The sequence below is a fragment of the Serinus canaria genome, chromosome Z (genome assembly GCF_022539315.1).
Source record: "Serinus canaria isolate serCan28SL12 chromosome Z, serCan2020, whole genome shotgun sequence".
NCBI lineage: Eukaryota > Metazoa > Chordata > Aves > Passeriformes > Fringillidae > Serinus > Serinus canaria.
Window position 1 is genome coordinate 63,736,388 of NC_066343.1, and position 15,880 is coordinate 63,752,267.

Below are 15,880 nucleotides of genomic sequence, written 5' to 3' on the forward strand. Positions count from 1 at the left end.
ACAAAGAACGAAACTCAAAAGAATAATACATAAGGACTAGATGGTGAATTGATTGGGCAGCAGCTCTGCAGTGGGGGTTCTGGACTTTGTGGGATTAGGACCTATAAAGCAAGGATTAGTGACATTTGCAATATAAGGCTTAAACAAGCAGGACAGTGAAAACTTTTTATAGAAAACTTCATAGGTGCCTCTGCACAAACTGGACCAAAGTTTCAGTTTTGACCTTGCTGGGAGCAGGGTCGATACTGATAGTTTCCACAACATCCAACTGCAGTATTCATTACACATGAAATAACTGCACTAGTGCAAGAAACAGGGTCAGAAATGTGACACTCAATTTTGGAGGTACTTGCTTTGTACAACCTCCAGAGAAGACCCCCAGTGACCACCCCACCACCACAAAGAAGCCCAGGGCAGTGAAGGACCAAAGGTGCTGGATTCACAGTGGTGACCATCTTCTGCTTGCACTATTTCTCTCCTTCCCTTTACACTTAAATGTTACCAAATAAAGTCAGTGTTGTTGAATCGGCATTTGGTCTTGTTTGCACTTTGCTTTGGCCAGAGGACTTTAAAACTGAACAGGTCCTGAACGCAAATCTGCTTGGCCAAACTGGAAAAAAAAAAACAAACCAGTAACTGTAATAAGCCATGCAAATATTTTTCCTGTTTAGTAGTAGTGCTAAAAAAGAAGCTTAATTTAAAACACTGTATAAATTGTGGGCAGTGTACTTCAGCAACTATGGGCAGTCAGAACAAGGCAGAGAAAAGTAAGTAACTGATGATAGGCAAGGAAACATAAATCATAAAGCAAAACTGAAAGAATAAGAGAGGACACAAGAAGATAATAAAATTCAAACATCATAAAAAGCTGCAGTGAAGAGGAACATCATAAACTGTGTTCAATTACTGCTGGGAACAGAACAGGAAATAATGGTCTTAAATTGTTGCAAGAGTGTTTTTCTTAGAGACAATTAAAAATTTTCCAGTGCTAAGAGTGAAGCACTGGAACAGATTGCTTAGGGCAGTTGTGCAGGGTCTAACATGGCAGCAATTAAAGGTCCAGTAAACATACCAGACCTTGTTCAGGCATAGAGTTGAGACGAGAACTTCTCAAGGACCCATCTAGCCCTTGTTTATCTACTGAAGGTATTGATCTGTTGTATCTTCTATTTCATGACAGAAAAAGGAAATAGTTCAGTGCCCACAGGAATACTTCTTTGAAAGAGTAACAAAAACTGCACTAGCCTGACACACAACAGCCTCATGGGACAGCTAAGACAAAAAAAAAAAAAAACCCTGAGGCACATACTGGCTATGCTTTCTCAATCATACTTGTTTTAAGTCCTCTATCACAGAACAAGATGAACTGTTTGATCATCAGCCGTTAAAAAAAAATCACATACTATTGCCAAAGGTGCTGTAGTCGTTTGACACCAAGGTTGTGAAGATTCCAAGAAGCTGATCTAAGACTCTGCCGCCAAAGTGGGAGAGAATACCTTTGTATGTAGGATGGGAAGGAAATTTCTTCTGGAGTTATATGCTGCAGACAAATATCTCACATTTCAGAGCTATCCAGATTGCACAAAGCAATTAGGTGCTGAAGCCCCAGCAGATGAAGTACATACTAAGTGCATATTGTACCTGAAATTGAGTTTAAATGGGATTAGCCAAAAATCCTAGGAGATTTAAAAACTGATGTAATAAGATACATCTATGCTTTAATTCCAGCAAGCATGAGGACATCTCTGCTAGCCAACTATCCAACTCTTTATTCATGTGCATGCAGGAAAGTCTGACAGATGAGAAGAGCCCAGGGATTAACAACAGTGGACAGAACCTCCTGAACTCCCAGACTGCCCATGGTAAGAAGTGAAAACAAACCTGCTGATTTTTAATGCAGTAACTGTAGGACTTCCAGTAAATTCCCATTGCTGAGAGACAGGCTAGAAAAGCATACAGGAGTTTAACATGAAAAAAACCATAAGAGGGATTTTGCAATACTATTTTGAGTAACAGGCCACATCAAAATTCTTATGATTCAGTATTAAAGGAAGATGTGAGCTACAAATATCCCAAGCTGGATAACTCCAAAGTCATCAGAGTCCAAAGAAACTGGATAAACACCTAACCAAGAGGATGGTGCTTCAGCTCAGCAATGCAGAACACTCTTCAGGGTCCAGCAGAAATGGAAGTGATAGGAGAAAGGGTCATGGTTTCTTTTCCCATAATACAGAATTTTCCACAACACAGAAAATACAGCTGGGAAAAGGAACATGAAATTAGGCATGGATTCATGAGAAAGGAGCCAAAAACTGGACCCTCTGGGGACGAATTCACAATTCTTGCTATCAATCACAAAAACTAGAGGCAAAAGCATTATCTTCAGTAAGTTATAAGTCATAGGAAGGAGACCAGAGAGCAACTTAAAAAGTCACCAAATAGTTGCAATCAGGCAGAGGAAAGTGCTAGGATTTGTCAATCTTCTCACCTAGGATTTGTCAGTCTTCTGTTGCATAAGACTTAAACAATAAGATAGGAAAATAAATAAGGAGGACAGGACAAGGCAAAGGACTACAGTTAAATTCAGATCTCTGTTACACTGGCAGCAACACCAACAAAGAGTGGAAAATGGGGCTGACTGATAGCTGGTGGGCTGCAATGGTCTGGAGGGAAATTCCTTGGTCCTGTGGACAGGCAAGAGGTACCTAACAGCTGGTCTACAGCTGTCATGAGCACAAAGGGATAAAGACCAGAAATTACTATAAAGAAACATCCAGCGGCTGCACAGAAAAATCCAGGTTTGGAGAAAGCACCATGGGAGCCTTTCTGCATGCAGTGACTGTGGTACTGATGCCTTGAGAGGCTACCTAGAACAGAGGCTGGACAGTGTTAAAGGAATAAAGGCCTTCAAAGTGGGTACCCTTTCATTAGAAAGGCCTTCAAAGGGTACCCACTGCACAGTACAAGGGCCTGGCTGAGGCTGCACCCAAGATGGACAATGGGCCACGAGTTTTCACTTTTATAAATTTTGTTTTGTTTCGTAATTTCCATTTACATATCGGGGTTAATTGTCCCATTAAGCTTCAGGTTATGAAGTCCCATCCTCCCAGATTGCTCTCCTCAATTTGCTGTTCTTTGAACTTTTTGGGCCTGAAAAAAGTACAAACAAAAAGTGGCATCCTTGGTTCTCAGGCAGGAAAAGGATTGTTTTGTTTAAGTAAACTGTGAAGAGAACTTGCTAACTTGCCAAGAGAACTTGCTAAGAGAACTTTATGTGAAGTTCAGAGTTAAGTACTAATGCAGTACAGACTCCGGATAATATGAAAGCTAAAACTGAAGGCATCAGTGCATCCATAAACACTTCTAAGGAAAACAAACAAAATAAGCCCACCTTGTTTCAGTAATGCAGAAACAAACTCCTCTCTGGACTCTGACCACTTTAACAACAAACACAGACAAATAGAGGACCAAGATTACAGCTTGGGAATTTCTAAAAGTTTCGTCAAGCTTATAAGAAAATTAGATTTTTAAAAAATTAATATAATAAAGTTCTCATGTTCTAGTTTGCACCTAGAATTCCATCTGTCATAGCAAATATTTATTTGTGTTGATATTTTTAATGTTAAAGATGTTTCACAAGACAACCCCTTGTTGGTGAACATCCCTCAAAATCCAGTTTACGAGCTATGCCAAATGAATCCAAGACTTAAAGTATAAATAAAACTTAAGTTAGTTTTAATACTTTTAATATTTATCTGCACAGGCACTGCTTTAAATTCTAGGCTGCTAGAACAGTCATTTAAGACAATTACTGTAAGTAACAATGATGAACACTTAAGAGAAATTTCAACAGAATTTTTGCAGTGTTCACTTACAGAACTAATTCTTTTAAAAATTAGGAAAAAAGATCTAGCTGATATGAATAACAACATGAAAGGAGAAGTTCCTGTCATTCTCAGAGAACAGCTGCAGCATTTTTTCTCATCTGCCTTTCCCTGCAGCTCTGCTCCATAAGACACACTGCCTCAGTGAACAACTAACAAAGGAAAAGATAAAATGCTAATATTCAGACTAAAATGAAGAACATACTAATCCTTTAAAATTATTAATTGAGATTTTAGAGAAATTTATTTGAAAATATTTTATTTTGTAGGGCTATAGTTGGATGAAACATAAGACAAAAAATAGCCTTAAATGAAGCAATGCCATCTTATGTTTTTTTGTTGCGGGGAGGATTGCATAGGGAGGTCTTTAGCAGGTTTTGTGAACAACTCCTCTCCATCTGGAATTTCTTTTTCTCCTCCAATGACTTTCCACTCATCTACTCAGTCCCTCATCCTACATTTTACAGCTGCAATTTTAAATTAAACATTGATTTGCTATTACACACAAGTATTAAAATAATTTTACAAGAGTCAAAGATAAGTTGTTGACTATGTACTGAAGTTCTTCTCTTATCAAAAGACCACAGTACTAAAAGCAGTGGAAACATTTTGTAGTCAGTGTTTTATACCAATGCTTCTCATTAGACCTTTTGAAGTCAGACTTAGTTTTCACTCAGGTATAAAAATAATAAATGAAAAAGAGTGAAAAGCTTGGAAAAGAAAATAATATATAGAAACACTGATGCAGAACAATGCTTAAATAAAAAGTCTAAGCTCTGCACACTATCAGGACCACAGTCTTGAGGTTAGGAAGGTGATTAAGGGCTTTGCGAAATATAGTCTTAAAATATGCCTCCAGGTTCTATTCATAAATAAGAAAGCCTGAATGCTTATCATGTCCATTACTCTCTACTCTTAGTGGAAATGCAGACTGCTTGTTATATTGTGTATTATCATAATCACAATACTTAGCATACTGTGTATTGTTATAATCACAACATAAAGGCCTAAAACTAACTTGGGTTCTTTATTCTCCTCTAAAGGACATTCATTAGTTTTAAATCTGTCCTTCCATTTATGACACTCAGAACTGCAATTTTGTGTCAAAAAATGAGAATTTTCCATATTTAGACAAGCTACTTTATAAAGAATAGTACCAGTCTTTGGAAAATGTGAGGCAGGATATACTTAATTCAACAACAAAGTCAATATACACAAAGACCTGGTATTAAATACACATATCTGCTCTATCCTAAAACTCACCCATACCAACTAGGGGGGATAATAAACCTCAATGAAATTTTGCATCAACTTACATTTTTTTTTTTTACTACACTAAATTATGTAACTGTCCATTGCAATTTCACATTTAAAAAAAAAATAAGCTGTATATAGTGCTACTGTAGATACTACACATACTGGAAAAGAACATCATGCAAAGAAGTACAGACACGTTCTCTAAGAGTCACACAGAGTGTGAATTGAATTGTAATTCATGTGAGCAAACAAATGCTCACAAACAAAACTTGAATATTACACAATAATGAATCTAAACTTTGTTGCACTTATAAATCAGTAATCTGTTAGCTCTTAACTGGAAAAAATAAAAGGAGTCTTAGAAATTGTACTGTTTTATTTGGATACTTAAATTCATTGAACATTGTCATGTGTTGTGGCTTCGGCGTGGTGGCCTGGTACCGGACATCGGCATGGTGACCCAAATCCGACAGGGTCACTCGGTCCACTGCTACAGACACCAATGTGGGGACAGCAAATGTGGCGTTTATTGCAGGGTACTTATGGCTTGGGCAGCCTGTGTCACTTCCCTGACTCATGTCCGGCTGGGTGCGGCCGGGTGTGGAGCAAGGGTTTGACTGCAGGGTGAGGAGAGGGCTTCCTAACTACCCGTACAGCCCGAGATCTTCAGCTCGCAAGATCCCTAACTCTTCCACATTTCCCCCACCTCGTGATTAGTAAAAATCTTACAAAGTTATAAAATGTAAAGGTTACACAATTTCATGGGTTAGTAGAATTAGTGTAAAATCGTGTGTTAGTAACCGTCACGCCTTAAAGTAATTGCCGGCGCTCGAGAAACAAAATGTTAACTGTTTCCAAATGCCTTTTAACAAATAGCATCAGTTTGTTTAGTACACAGGGCCTGAAGATTAGGGTTAGTAAGATTATAGTGACTGGGCCTATTAGGGTAGAGATCAGCGTGGTGAGCCATGGAGACTGGTTGAACCACGACTTGAACCAGCCCTGTTGAGCTTCTCTGTCCATTTTTCTTAGGTTCAGCCGGTTTCTCAGTTTGGCCATGGAGTCCCTGATGACTCCGGTGTGGTCTGCATAAAAGCAGCATTCCTCTTTCAAGGCAGCACACAGACCCTCTTGCTGCATGAACAAGAGGTCCAGCCCTCTCCTATTTTGGAGAACAACCTCTGAGAGTGAGGAAAGGGATTTTTCCAGTGAAGAGATGGACTTCTTGATCCTTTGCAGGTCCTCATCGATGGTCATTTGCAGCTGGGACAGTCCTTGGTGTTGGGTCACTAGGGCTGAGATGCCTGTGGCTGTTCCAGCTGCTCCTAGGCCGACCAGCATGGCTACAGTTAGACCTGTCATTATTTCTCTTTTGTGGAGCCTGCTGGTTTCTTCAAAAAGGTAGTACACTTCTTTGTCTGAGTGGTACAGGACCCTAGGGACAATTAGAACTTGGACACAAAAGTCGTTAGAATGATCGAATTTTTCAAGGAGTACACATGGGCTTACCCTGGATCGGTGACAGACCCACATTCCCGATGCAGCTGGGATCACCCACTGGAACTTCCCTCCCTTAACTTTGCCGAATTCCTTGCAGACATTGCCCATCTGCTTTGCCAAGGTTGCATTGCCAAAGCATTTGCCTTGGCCCGTAACTTGACTTAGGGTGATGCCTCTCCGGGGGGTGTCCCATCTGCATTGGCGTGGATTGTTTGACTTTGAGAAGATGAATGGGAGATCGAAGGCAACGCCTTCGTAAAAAGGGGGTTGTGCATCATAGCTTAACCAGCATGATTCTGTGAAGTTTGGGTTGGATTGGTTTAACGATATGAAGGTAGCATTTAACACGCTTATGAATGGATTGGAAAGGTTTGGTTCGGTTAAGAGATCGGATGGGGAGACTAGTTCCGGCCTCTGTGTTTCGCGGCTAGAACTACCGTTAGCTGCGATCTCTTCCCTGGGTTTACTCACTACTAGAACCGGATTGGATCCGACTGATTGGGACATAGAGGCTGGGAGTCTGATTACTTGCACATTCACTCACTCTTTCGACCCTTGAATGACTACTGTCCACGTTTTGCCTGTGGTCCAACTGGGGTGATCTGGCTGCAAAACCGTCATGCTGTAGTCGGTGCATTTCCGAAATTTAGGGATTTTATGGCTGTTTCGATGGAAATTTCCACGGAAGAAGAAGGGTGTTTTGCAGCCGGTGGGTGCCCAAGTGAACCGTAAGAATCTGTCGGGCTCTTGTGGATCCCACCCAGGCCCTGTCGGTCTGGCATCTGTAACAATGGTTTCACAGCCCCAATGCCCACAGTATCCCCACCCTGGGTGATTGCAATAGCTTTTTCCTGGGTTTGAGGCTGGACACCAGTAGGATATGTGCGTTTGTGTGACGTGTGGGGAATAGGGGTCTACCTTTGGTCGTCCTAGAAACAGGTCAGTAAAGTGAAGAACGAAAGATGGGGTGTTCGGTGGGGTGATTTCTTTGAGCACCTTGTCACTGCTAAGGTGTCGTATGACCTACCTGAATGGCTGATGAGGGTAGTGGTCTGGGCTGGCTTGCCCTTTGGCGACAAGCCCCAACAGCAAGAGCACACAGAAACACCGTTGATGCTTGAGTCTCACCCATGCGGGTCTCTCGGGCGCTGCCGGACGGCTTGGTGGTCTGTCCTCTGGAACGGGGATGTACGCGTCACGAGGACGCCCCACGAGCATGTCCTGTAAACAGAAACTCACAACTCTCATCAGTCTCATTCTGCTCATGGTGAAGATTGAGCTTGATTGACTTAAGTGGACACCATTTAATGTGCCCGTCTTTTTTAACAGCTGCATATCCCCGCCCCGTGAGCACCAATTTCCAACCCTGTTCCCACTCCCTCAGTTCATTTCTGATCACCACCCGTGGGCCCTCCTCTAGTGCTCAAGTGGCCCAGTGTTTCTGAGCAGGACTGTTTGTTTCATCCCCCCTAGGGTATTGATTTAAGGGTAGCAGCGCAGTTGCCAGGATGCGCGCTTGGTCACCCTGGGGGATGGCACTGGAGAAGCCTTCTGCCTTTGCTAGCACTTGCAGCTTGGTTTTCAGTCTGGTTTGCTCTTTCGACGATGGCTTGTCCGGTGCTGTTGTATGGGATGCCATGAACCAAGGCAATGTTCCATTTCGAGGCAAATGTTTGGACTACCTTTGAGATGAAGTTTGGGCCGTTATCTGTTTTGATTTGTTTTGGAACCCCAAGCCATGCCATGGCTGTCAGCCAATGTTGGATGGTCGCTTTGGAGTCCGTCTCAAGATGCTGTGTGGCCACAACCATGCCGCTGTACGTATCTACAGTAACTGCGAGCCACGCTTGGGGTTTCAACAGCTGGCATTGTGTAAAGTCTGTTTGCCACACTTCTGAGGCTTTGAGGCCTCTGGGGTTGACACCACTCGACCACAGTGGCGACTTCTGACAGTGAGGGCATGTAGCGACGACGTGCTTTGCGTCTGCAGTAGAAATCCCACACTTTTTCGCACGCGCTTTAGCTCCAATGTGAAGGGTTTCGTGCAACTGACGAGCTTCTTTCAGTGTCCATACGCCCTTTGCGGCGGCGTCAGCTTTGTCGTTGCCTATCTGGTAGAACCCTTTGATCAGGTCGTGACTGTTGACGTGGATGACTGATATGGTGCCTTTCTGTGAATAGAGTGCTTCCTCCAGCATCATTGCCACTGTGGACACTGACACACCTGGTCCGGACATGACTAAGCAGAGTTCTGCCACAAATATGGAATCAGTCACAATGTTAAGGTGTTCTTCTGGGAACAGTCCGCACGCTAGCACTACAGCTGCTGCTTCAAGCTGTTGGACCAAAAGCGTGGGGTCGGTTGCCTTGACACATTGCCACTGTTCTCCTGACTGCCATACTACCGCTGTGGTGGAGGTCTGCGATGATGCGTCCGTGAAGATGGCTGGTCCCGCCTGTGGTCAGTCGAGTACTTTTGGTGGGAGGTCGATATCGATGACCGCGAGCAGCCGAGTCCAAGGGGGTTTTTCTGCGTAGCGAATTTCTCCTCCAAAGCCTGTAAGGGCTATGGCTAGATATTCCGATATTGTTGTTGACTGTGCAGAGAGCTGTTTGCGGAGAGGCAAGCTTATCTTGGAAGGCTCAATGCCTAGATGGCTTAGGGTGAGTTTCCTACCTTTCATAATCAGGTTGCAGAGGCATTCGACTCCCGGAGAAAAAGCTCGCGACGGTTTCATCAAGACCACCCACAGTATCGGTTGGGCCTTGTCAGGGGGTCCTTGGGCTAAGGCTCCCACTCCCCCCTTTTTTGTAAAGTGGACATACAGATCGACCGGAGCACTTGAATCCCATCTGGTGAGCATGCTCTCTGACATCTGACGTTTGATGAAATCGAGCGAGCTTGCCCCTTCTGGTGTCAGGGTTTTCTGCTCCCATGGGTTCTTCCCTTTCAAGAGGTCATTTAGAGGATCCATGACCTCGGGAGGAATCAAGATGATGTTACGGAGCCACTGTAAGGACCCTACCAGCTGTTGCATGTCGTGGAGCATCTTGATGTCCTGGTGGATTTTCATCTGGGGAGGAGTTATGTAGGAATTTGTGATTCCCACTCCTAGGAAGGTCACACACGGTCCCTTTTTTATTTTTGCACTCGCTACCTCAAAGCCATTCGTCCTTAAGGTCTCGGAGATGGTTGACACCAGCTGGTCCACTTGACTTGTGGATGGTGCAGCGATCAGGATGTCGTCCATGTACTGCACGATGGTTATAGTCTGATTGCTCTGCCAGACAGGTGCTAGCACTCGGTCCACGGTGATCTGGCAGATGGTAGGGGAGCTGAGCATTCCCTGTGGAAGCATTCTATTGGAAGCGTAGGTTAGGCCGCTGGCTGTTTGGGAAGATAATGGAAAAGGCGAAACGCTCTTTGTCGTCTTCGTGCAGGGGGATAGAAAAGAAGCAGTCTTTGATGTCGAGCACTGCACAGGGTTGCCCTCTCGGTATCATCGAGTTCATGGGCAGCAAGGTTTGCACAGGGCCCATAGGCTGGATTCGCTTGTTCACTTCCCGCAGATCGTGCAGGAGACGGAAGCCTTCACCAGATCGCTTAGGTATTACGAAAATCGGAGTGTTCCATGGACTTGTGGAGGGTTCTATATGATTCTTGTGTAATTCATGGCTAACCAACTCAATGAGGGCAGTCATTCGGGACGTTGACAAGGGCCACTGTTCGACCCACACTGGGTCAGCTGATTTCCAAGTCCGCTTGATGGGTAATGGTGGATATGCTACAGTGGCCCTTAGCATAAATTTGTCACCCTAACATCCAGCAGGGCGAGGGCATCTCTTCCCAGTAAGGGTGGACAGTCTGACATCACATATGTAGTGAGGGTGATGGTTCTTCCCGGTCCTCTCTCGGTGCAGAGGGTTATTGCCACTGGTTGGGTGCTCTTGTGGGCTCGGGACAGCCCTCCAACTCCGCCCACCATGGGGGCTACTTCTAGCTTCCATGGTCAAGGCCAGTGTGTGTCTGGGATGACGGTGACGTCTGACCCTGTGTCCACCCAAAAGGGAAGGCAGATGGCCGAGTCATTGGAGCTGTTATGGAGACGACACACTGCCCACACGATCAGTGGGTGCTTGCCCACCTTCGCGGCGAAGGCCACCCACGGGTCCCGTTCCCATGCTTTCATGGCCAAAGACACCCAGGGACCTCTTCCCCAAGGGGCTGTTTTTGGTATTCCTGAGGTGCAGGTGGGTTCGATTGAGCCATTGGCTGGGTGGCAAAGTTGGTCATTCCCTGAGGGGGTGGTGGTGGTGGGCATGGGAACCCTGTGCCCCATTGAGGGTTGCTGTAGCTGCTGCGTGTTCCCAGTGGGAGGAGGCTGGATACGGCCCGGGTGCCCCCTCCCTCTCTCGTTTCCCTGATGCCTGGATCTGCATTCCTTAGCCAAATGCCCCTTCCTACCACATGCCCAGCATGGCCCCCTCAGTTTCCCCTGGCGTGGTGGAGCAGCTGCTGGTGGGTGTCCTGATTGGGGGCAGTTTATTGCCACGTGCCCAGCCTGGCCACACTTAAAGCATTCCATGACACTCGTTATTGCAGTGTGAACTGCTGCTTGGATGGGAGCTAGGTGTTCTTCCTTTGCAACGTGTCTGATCATGGCAGCTATACTAGACCCCTGCGGCAGTAATCTTAAAACGTCCTTGGTGGCTGAGTTACATTGTTGGTGTAGGCACTCTGCCAGCACTGGACCTTTTGCCTCTGAGGGTAATGTCGAGGTGTCCAAGGCTGATGCAGACGGTCCACAAATTGAGTGAAACTTTCACTCTCACTTTGCTTTATTGTAGCCCAAGGCGACGGTTTGGCTATTACTTTGGAGGCAACACAGATGGCTTCTCGGGTGGCACGGGTGGTCGTCATAACCTCGTGTGCCCGCAAGCCCTCTGCCTGTGCCTGAGGGGTGATCATAGTGGGGTCTGTGCCCATTAGCCTCTGTATGCTGGAGCCGTGCAGTGGGTGGTCTGCCCCTGTTACCAGGGCTAGCTGTTTAATACAGTTATCTTCCCACTCCTGTTTAAAAACTATCATCCCTGCCCCGTCAAAAATCATTCGGCAAGTCTGCTTAATGTCAAAAGGCAACATGTCGTCCCCCCCAAAAACTCCATTGATAAGTGTTTAAACCATTGCAGAGTTAATCCCCCTATCCGCGATCGCTTTAATAATCGCCTGCACGTCTTTCGGGTTTACCGGGGAATAGGTCCTTTGGTTTCCGCCGGCTCCCCCCACCTGGACCGGAAACACCAGTTTCGCTGACGGAGTCCATTCAGCGCACGCTATTTTTATTTTACGCCAGTCTGTAAGCGGAGTTCGATCTTTCTCCGGTATCCCCTTTACCCATGCAGGAGCGCTGTGGTTAGTTGCCTTATGTGCCGCTGCTCTTCTTCTGTTAAAACTCGAATCTGAATCGGAACTCCCCGATCCCCTCTCGATTCGGAGCTAGAGTCCGAGTCCCAGTCGGAAGTGGACTGCTCGGACACTTCCGGGCTGCTCTGCCTTTTTCTTGGGCTCCGACCTTGCCCCTTCTTGCGGGCGTAGGGCCGTTCCCTCCCCCTGGGGTCTCCCCGCCTCCTTCTGGGGGAGGTCCTTGCCCTAAAAGGACTTAATGTGAGCTGAGTGCTCTGATTGGTCATACGCTTCTCCGCGGGGGCCGCCCCGACCTCCCGCTCGTCCGCGCATGCGTTGTTAAGCAGGCTGACTCCACTTCCGCCCACCGCGCCTTCATTTCCGCCCTGAACACGCGTTTCAGCGCCATTTTCGAACGCATATGGAGGTGGTGCACTTTTATCCTCCCCTTCGGGGTTCAGCGATTTTGCCGCCACCCGCGCCTCCTCCGCGAGTCCCTGCCAAAACGACCGCGCGTCCTCCCCTCCTTCTGATGGTAAGCCGGTTTGCTGGGCGGGGGGGGGGTCCGGCGTTCGTGGCTTCTCGCCGCCGGTCTGCTCTAAGTCCTCCGCAGTCTGCGTTGCCGCGCCCACCCCCAACTGCGGCGTGGCCAGCAGCCACGCTTTCGCGGCACGCCAGGTGTCCTGCTCTTCCCTAGCCTTTTGCAGGGCTTGCACAACTCTGCCCCATGACTTAAGAGCCTTTCCTGAGCCAGAGGACATGGTTTCCTCGGCGAGAATCTTAGTACAATTATCCCATTTCTCCGAATGGAGAATATCCACGGGGCTATCTATTGCCCCCAACTTAATGAGTCTCGGTATAGCGAGACATAGATCCTTTAGCTTACAATCTATTCCCCACTGAGCATGCATCTGAGTTACGACCTTCGCGATTGCTTCCATGTCCCTCGCTGGTCCGGGGGCATCCCCCCCGCTGCACTAGTCCAGCTGTGCAGCCGCCGGTCCCTGTCCAGGCGATCCCGGACTCCGGGTGGTGATTCCTGGAGTTTCAGCACCAATTGTTGCGGCTTCGGCGTGGTGGCCTGGTTCCGGACACCGTCACGGTGACGCAAACCCGACAGGGTCACTCGGTCCACTGCTACAGACACCAATGTGGTGGACAGCAAAATGGCGTTTATTGCAGGGTCTCAGGGGTACTTACGGCTTGGGCAGCCTGTGTCACTTCCCTGACTCATGTCCGGCTGGGTGCGGCCGGGTGTGGAGCAAGGGTCTGACTTCAGGGTGAGGAGGGGCCTTCCTAACTACCCGTACAGCCCGAGATCTTCAGCTCGCAAGATCCCTAACTCTTCCACAGTCATGACATGGCATTTGTAAAGTTGGCAGTAATGAAAAAAAACCCCAACATATGGCAATATAATGAATTCACTATTTATAAAGAAATGTTTTTCACTTAACTCACAAAGCTAAGTAACTGACATACATGAGTTATTTGCATAATATAAGTAATTCCTTATTACAAAATTCAGATGTGGGATTAAGCCAATGTAATTCAACAATCTCTTTTATACTGAAGCAAGTTTTATAAATTGAAGTAATGCTTGCTTTCAAATTTTGACCCACTATACCAAATAAAGAAATAAATGTTTCATCTTGTTTCAAATGCTCCAAAATTATTCTTTCAACAAATTATTTTTCAAATTTTACGTTTTTTCCACTCTGGCTTGTCTGTTTCATCATCTTCTGGTTCCACTTCTGCAAAAACTGTTTTTGGCTGTGTTCTAGAAAACATTAAAAAGATAAAAACAATGGTCAGTCTACAAAACTTTATCAGAAACTGTATTAGACAGGCACTAGACACCAACAAAATAGATACATATAGACACTTTCAAAAAAAAGCTTACTGGGCTTGACCATTTTTTTATTTTTGACAATAACTTATCAACTAACCTTCTCAGAACCTGCAGATAAACCTTGTTTATCTGCAGCTCACAGATAAACAAGCACAACAAACACTCAAGTCTTGCAAGTATTATTTCCTCATTAGCTTACAATCAATATCTGTATATTCCATTAATAAAATTAAGACAGAAGTAAGGGAGGAACAAATACATTTAATTCCAAGCCAGAAAAGCAGAGCCACTGGCCTCCTCATTCCACGACTTTTTGAAAAGAAACTTCCATTTTGATACACTGTAGAACAACAAAAGCCAGTACACGAAAACAGAACAGCTAAGCTAGGTTTCTGGCTAAGCCTATGCATGAAAAAACAGCTTCTTCCCCAGAGACTTTATCTAACACTGCTGTAACATAAAAAATGTAATGATCTTCATATGAGAACACACTGTATCTGACAGTCAAGCTTGATGGTATCAATTCCTCCACTCTTTGTGTGAACGTTAAATACTACTTACACTTTACAAAATTTTTAATTACTGATTACTTTCTAAATGGACACAGTATCAAGTAGCAATTCAATAAATTGTTTGGACATTCAGATCCCTTGTTTTTCACTTTAACAACTGCATGGTCCCCTTTTCCAACTTAATTCTCAGAACAGTCACTGCAGAGCTGAAACTATCAGATTTCTGATGCTGGTTGTGCTCAACTTCTCAACATGACAAAGTATAAAATGCACCCAAGGCAGTCATCATCTCATTGCTATATTAACTAATGTTTTTGTATCAGTATAAGGATGTGAAGTGTTATTATTATAATAACTGTTATTTGGCAAGCTCTACAAAATGCATAAACCTTACCAAAATTATGCCTGCCTTACATAGCACAATAGGCAAAATCCCATGCTGCCTCTGATTTTAAAGAGTCATAGCAAGCCATCAGCTCTTACAGAGCAGGGTCTCCACTTGTTAAACATGTGACTGACACAAATAGGTTCAAGATCACCAAAACTAGTCAAAGACAACCCCCCTTACATGCATGATCTTTCTATTGCCCTGCCTGCCCCTCCATCTTCCAAGCGTGCCATGGAGGAAAGGGTCATGCTGGTAATTCCAGAGATGGCCCTGCTGAAGAACTCTGACTGGCACATGGTCTTGGGTGCAGGCTGTAGCAGACCAGATGAGGACCTATACTGTGGAAGTTACATGAGTCCTTCTACTGTCCATGGAAAGCATAAATGAGGTTAAAAAATATTTTCCAGTTTTAAAATTTAATTATAAAATACTTATATAAATTCTATTTAATCCTTTGCTCAAGAAAGAAGTTGGGGGGCGGGGGAAGGGAAAAAAAAAAAGTCAACATTGAATCTAAAACAGACACCAGAAATGAAGGTCTTATTGGCAGAATACTGGATTTGGCTAGCTGCTGAAAAGGAAGAATGTATGGAATCTTCTCTTTCCAGCAAAGACATACTGACAAAGGTTTATTTAATCCATTTTAGGAATGTACCCTCCTTTCACCACAATAGATGAACATCCTCTAGCATGACCTCCATATTAAAGAGTTTAATTAGTAAAGCACAACTTATCAAGAGGAAGCCCACAATTTCTGACCACAAACTTGCAACTGTCATCATTCAGATAAACATTTCCAAATTAGAGGAATGAATAAATTTGTGAAACAAGCAGCAAAACCTAAGTTTTTTCCAGGATATGAGTGGCATGAAAAAGGCACAGACTTCAGTAAAGGTCTACTGAGTACCGGAAAGCTGAGGTAGGGGAAGAAGGAGAAAAAAAGGAAAAAAAAAAGAGAGAGAAACTATACCATAATCTAGAGGTATTCAGCTAAAGCAAAAAAATGCAGAGGAAGTCAAGTCTGCTTGCTACCTCACCTTTTAAAATTACCATCAAATAGCTATAGCCTCAGCTTAAATGTAAACT

At 44.8% G+C, this 15,880-nt stretch overlaps 1 protein-coding gene across 1 annotated transcript in view; it reads right to left on the reverse strand.

Annotated features, from left to right (window-relative positions):
* Positions 1–5,497: 5,497 nt before the first annotated feature.
* Positions 5,498–15,880, reverse strand: part of WDR70 (WD repeat domain 70) — a 131,731-nt gene continuing 121,348 nt past the window's right edge. Inside the window, exons 18-19 of the mRNA XM_050986878.1 lie at positions 12,969–13,822; positions 5,498–7,862 (exon numbers count right to left, since the gene is read on the reverse strand). Of these exons, the coding sequence (XP_050842835.1) occupies positions 13,738–13,822 (85 nt within the window). The 3' untranslated portion in view covers positions 5,498–7,862; positions 12,969–13,737. The remainder of the gene's footprint in view (positions 7,863–12,968; positions 13,823–15,880) is intronic.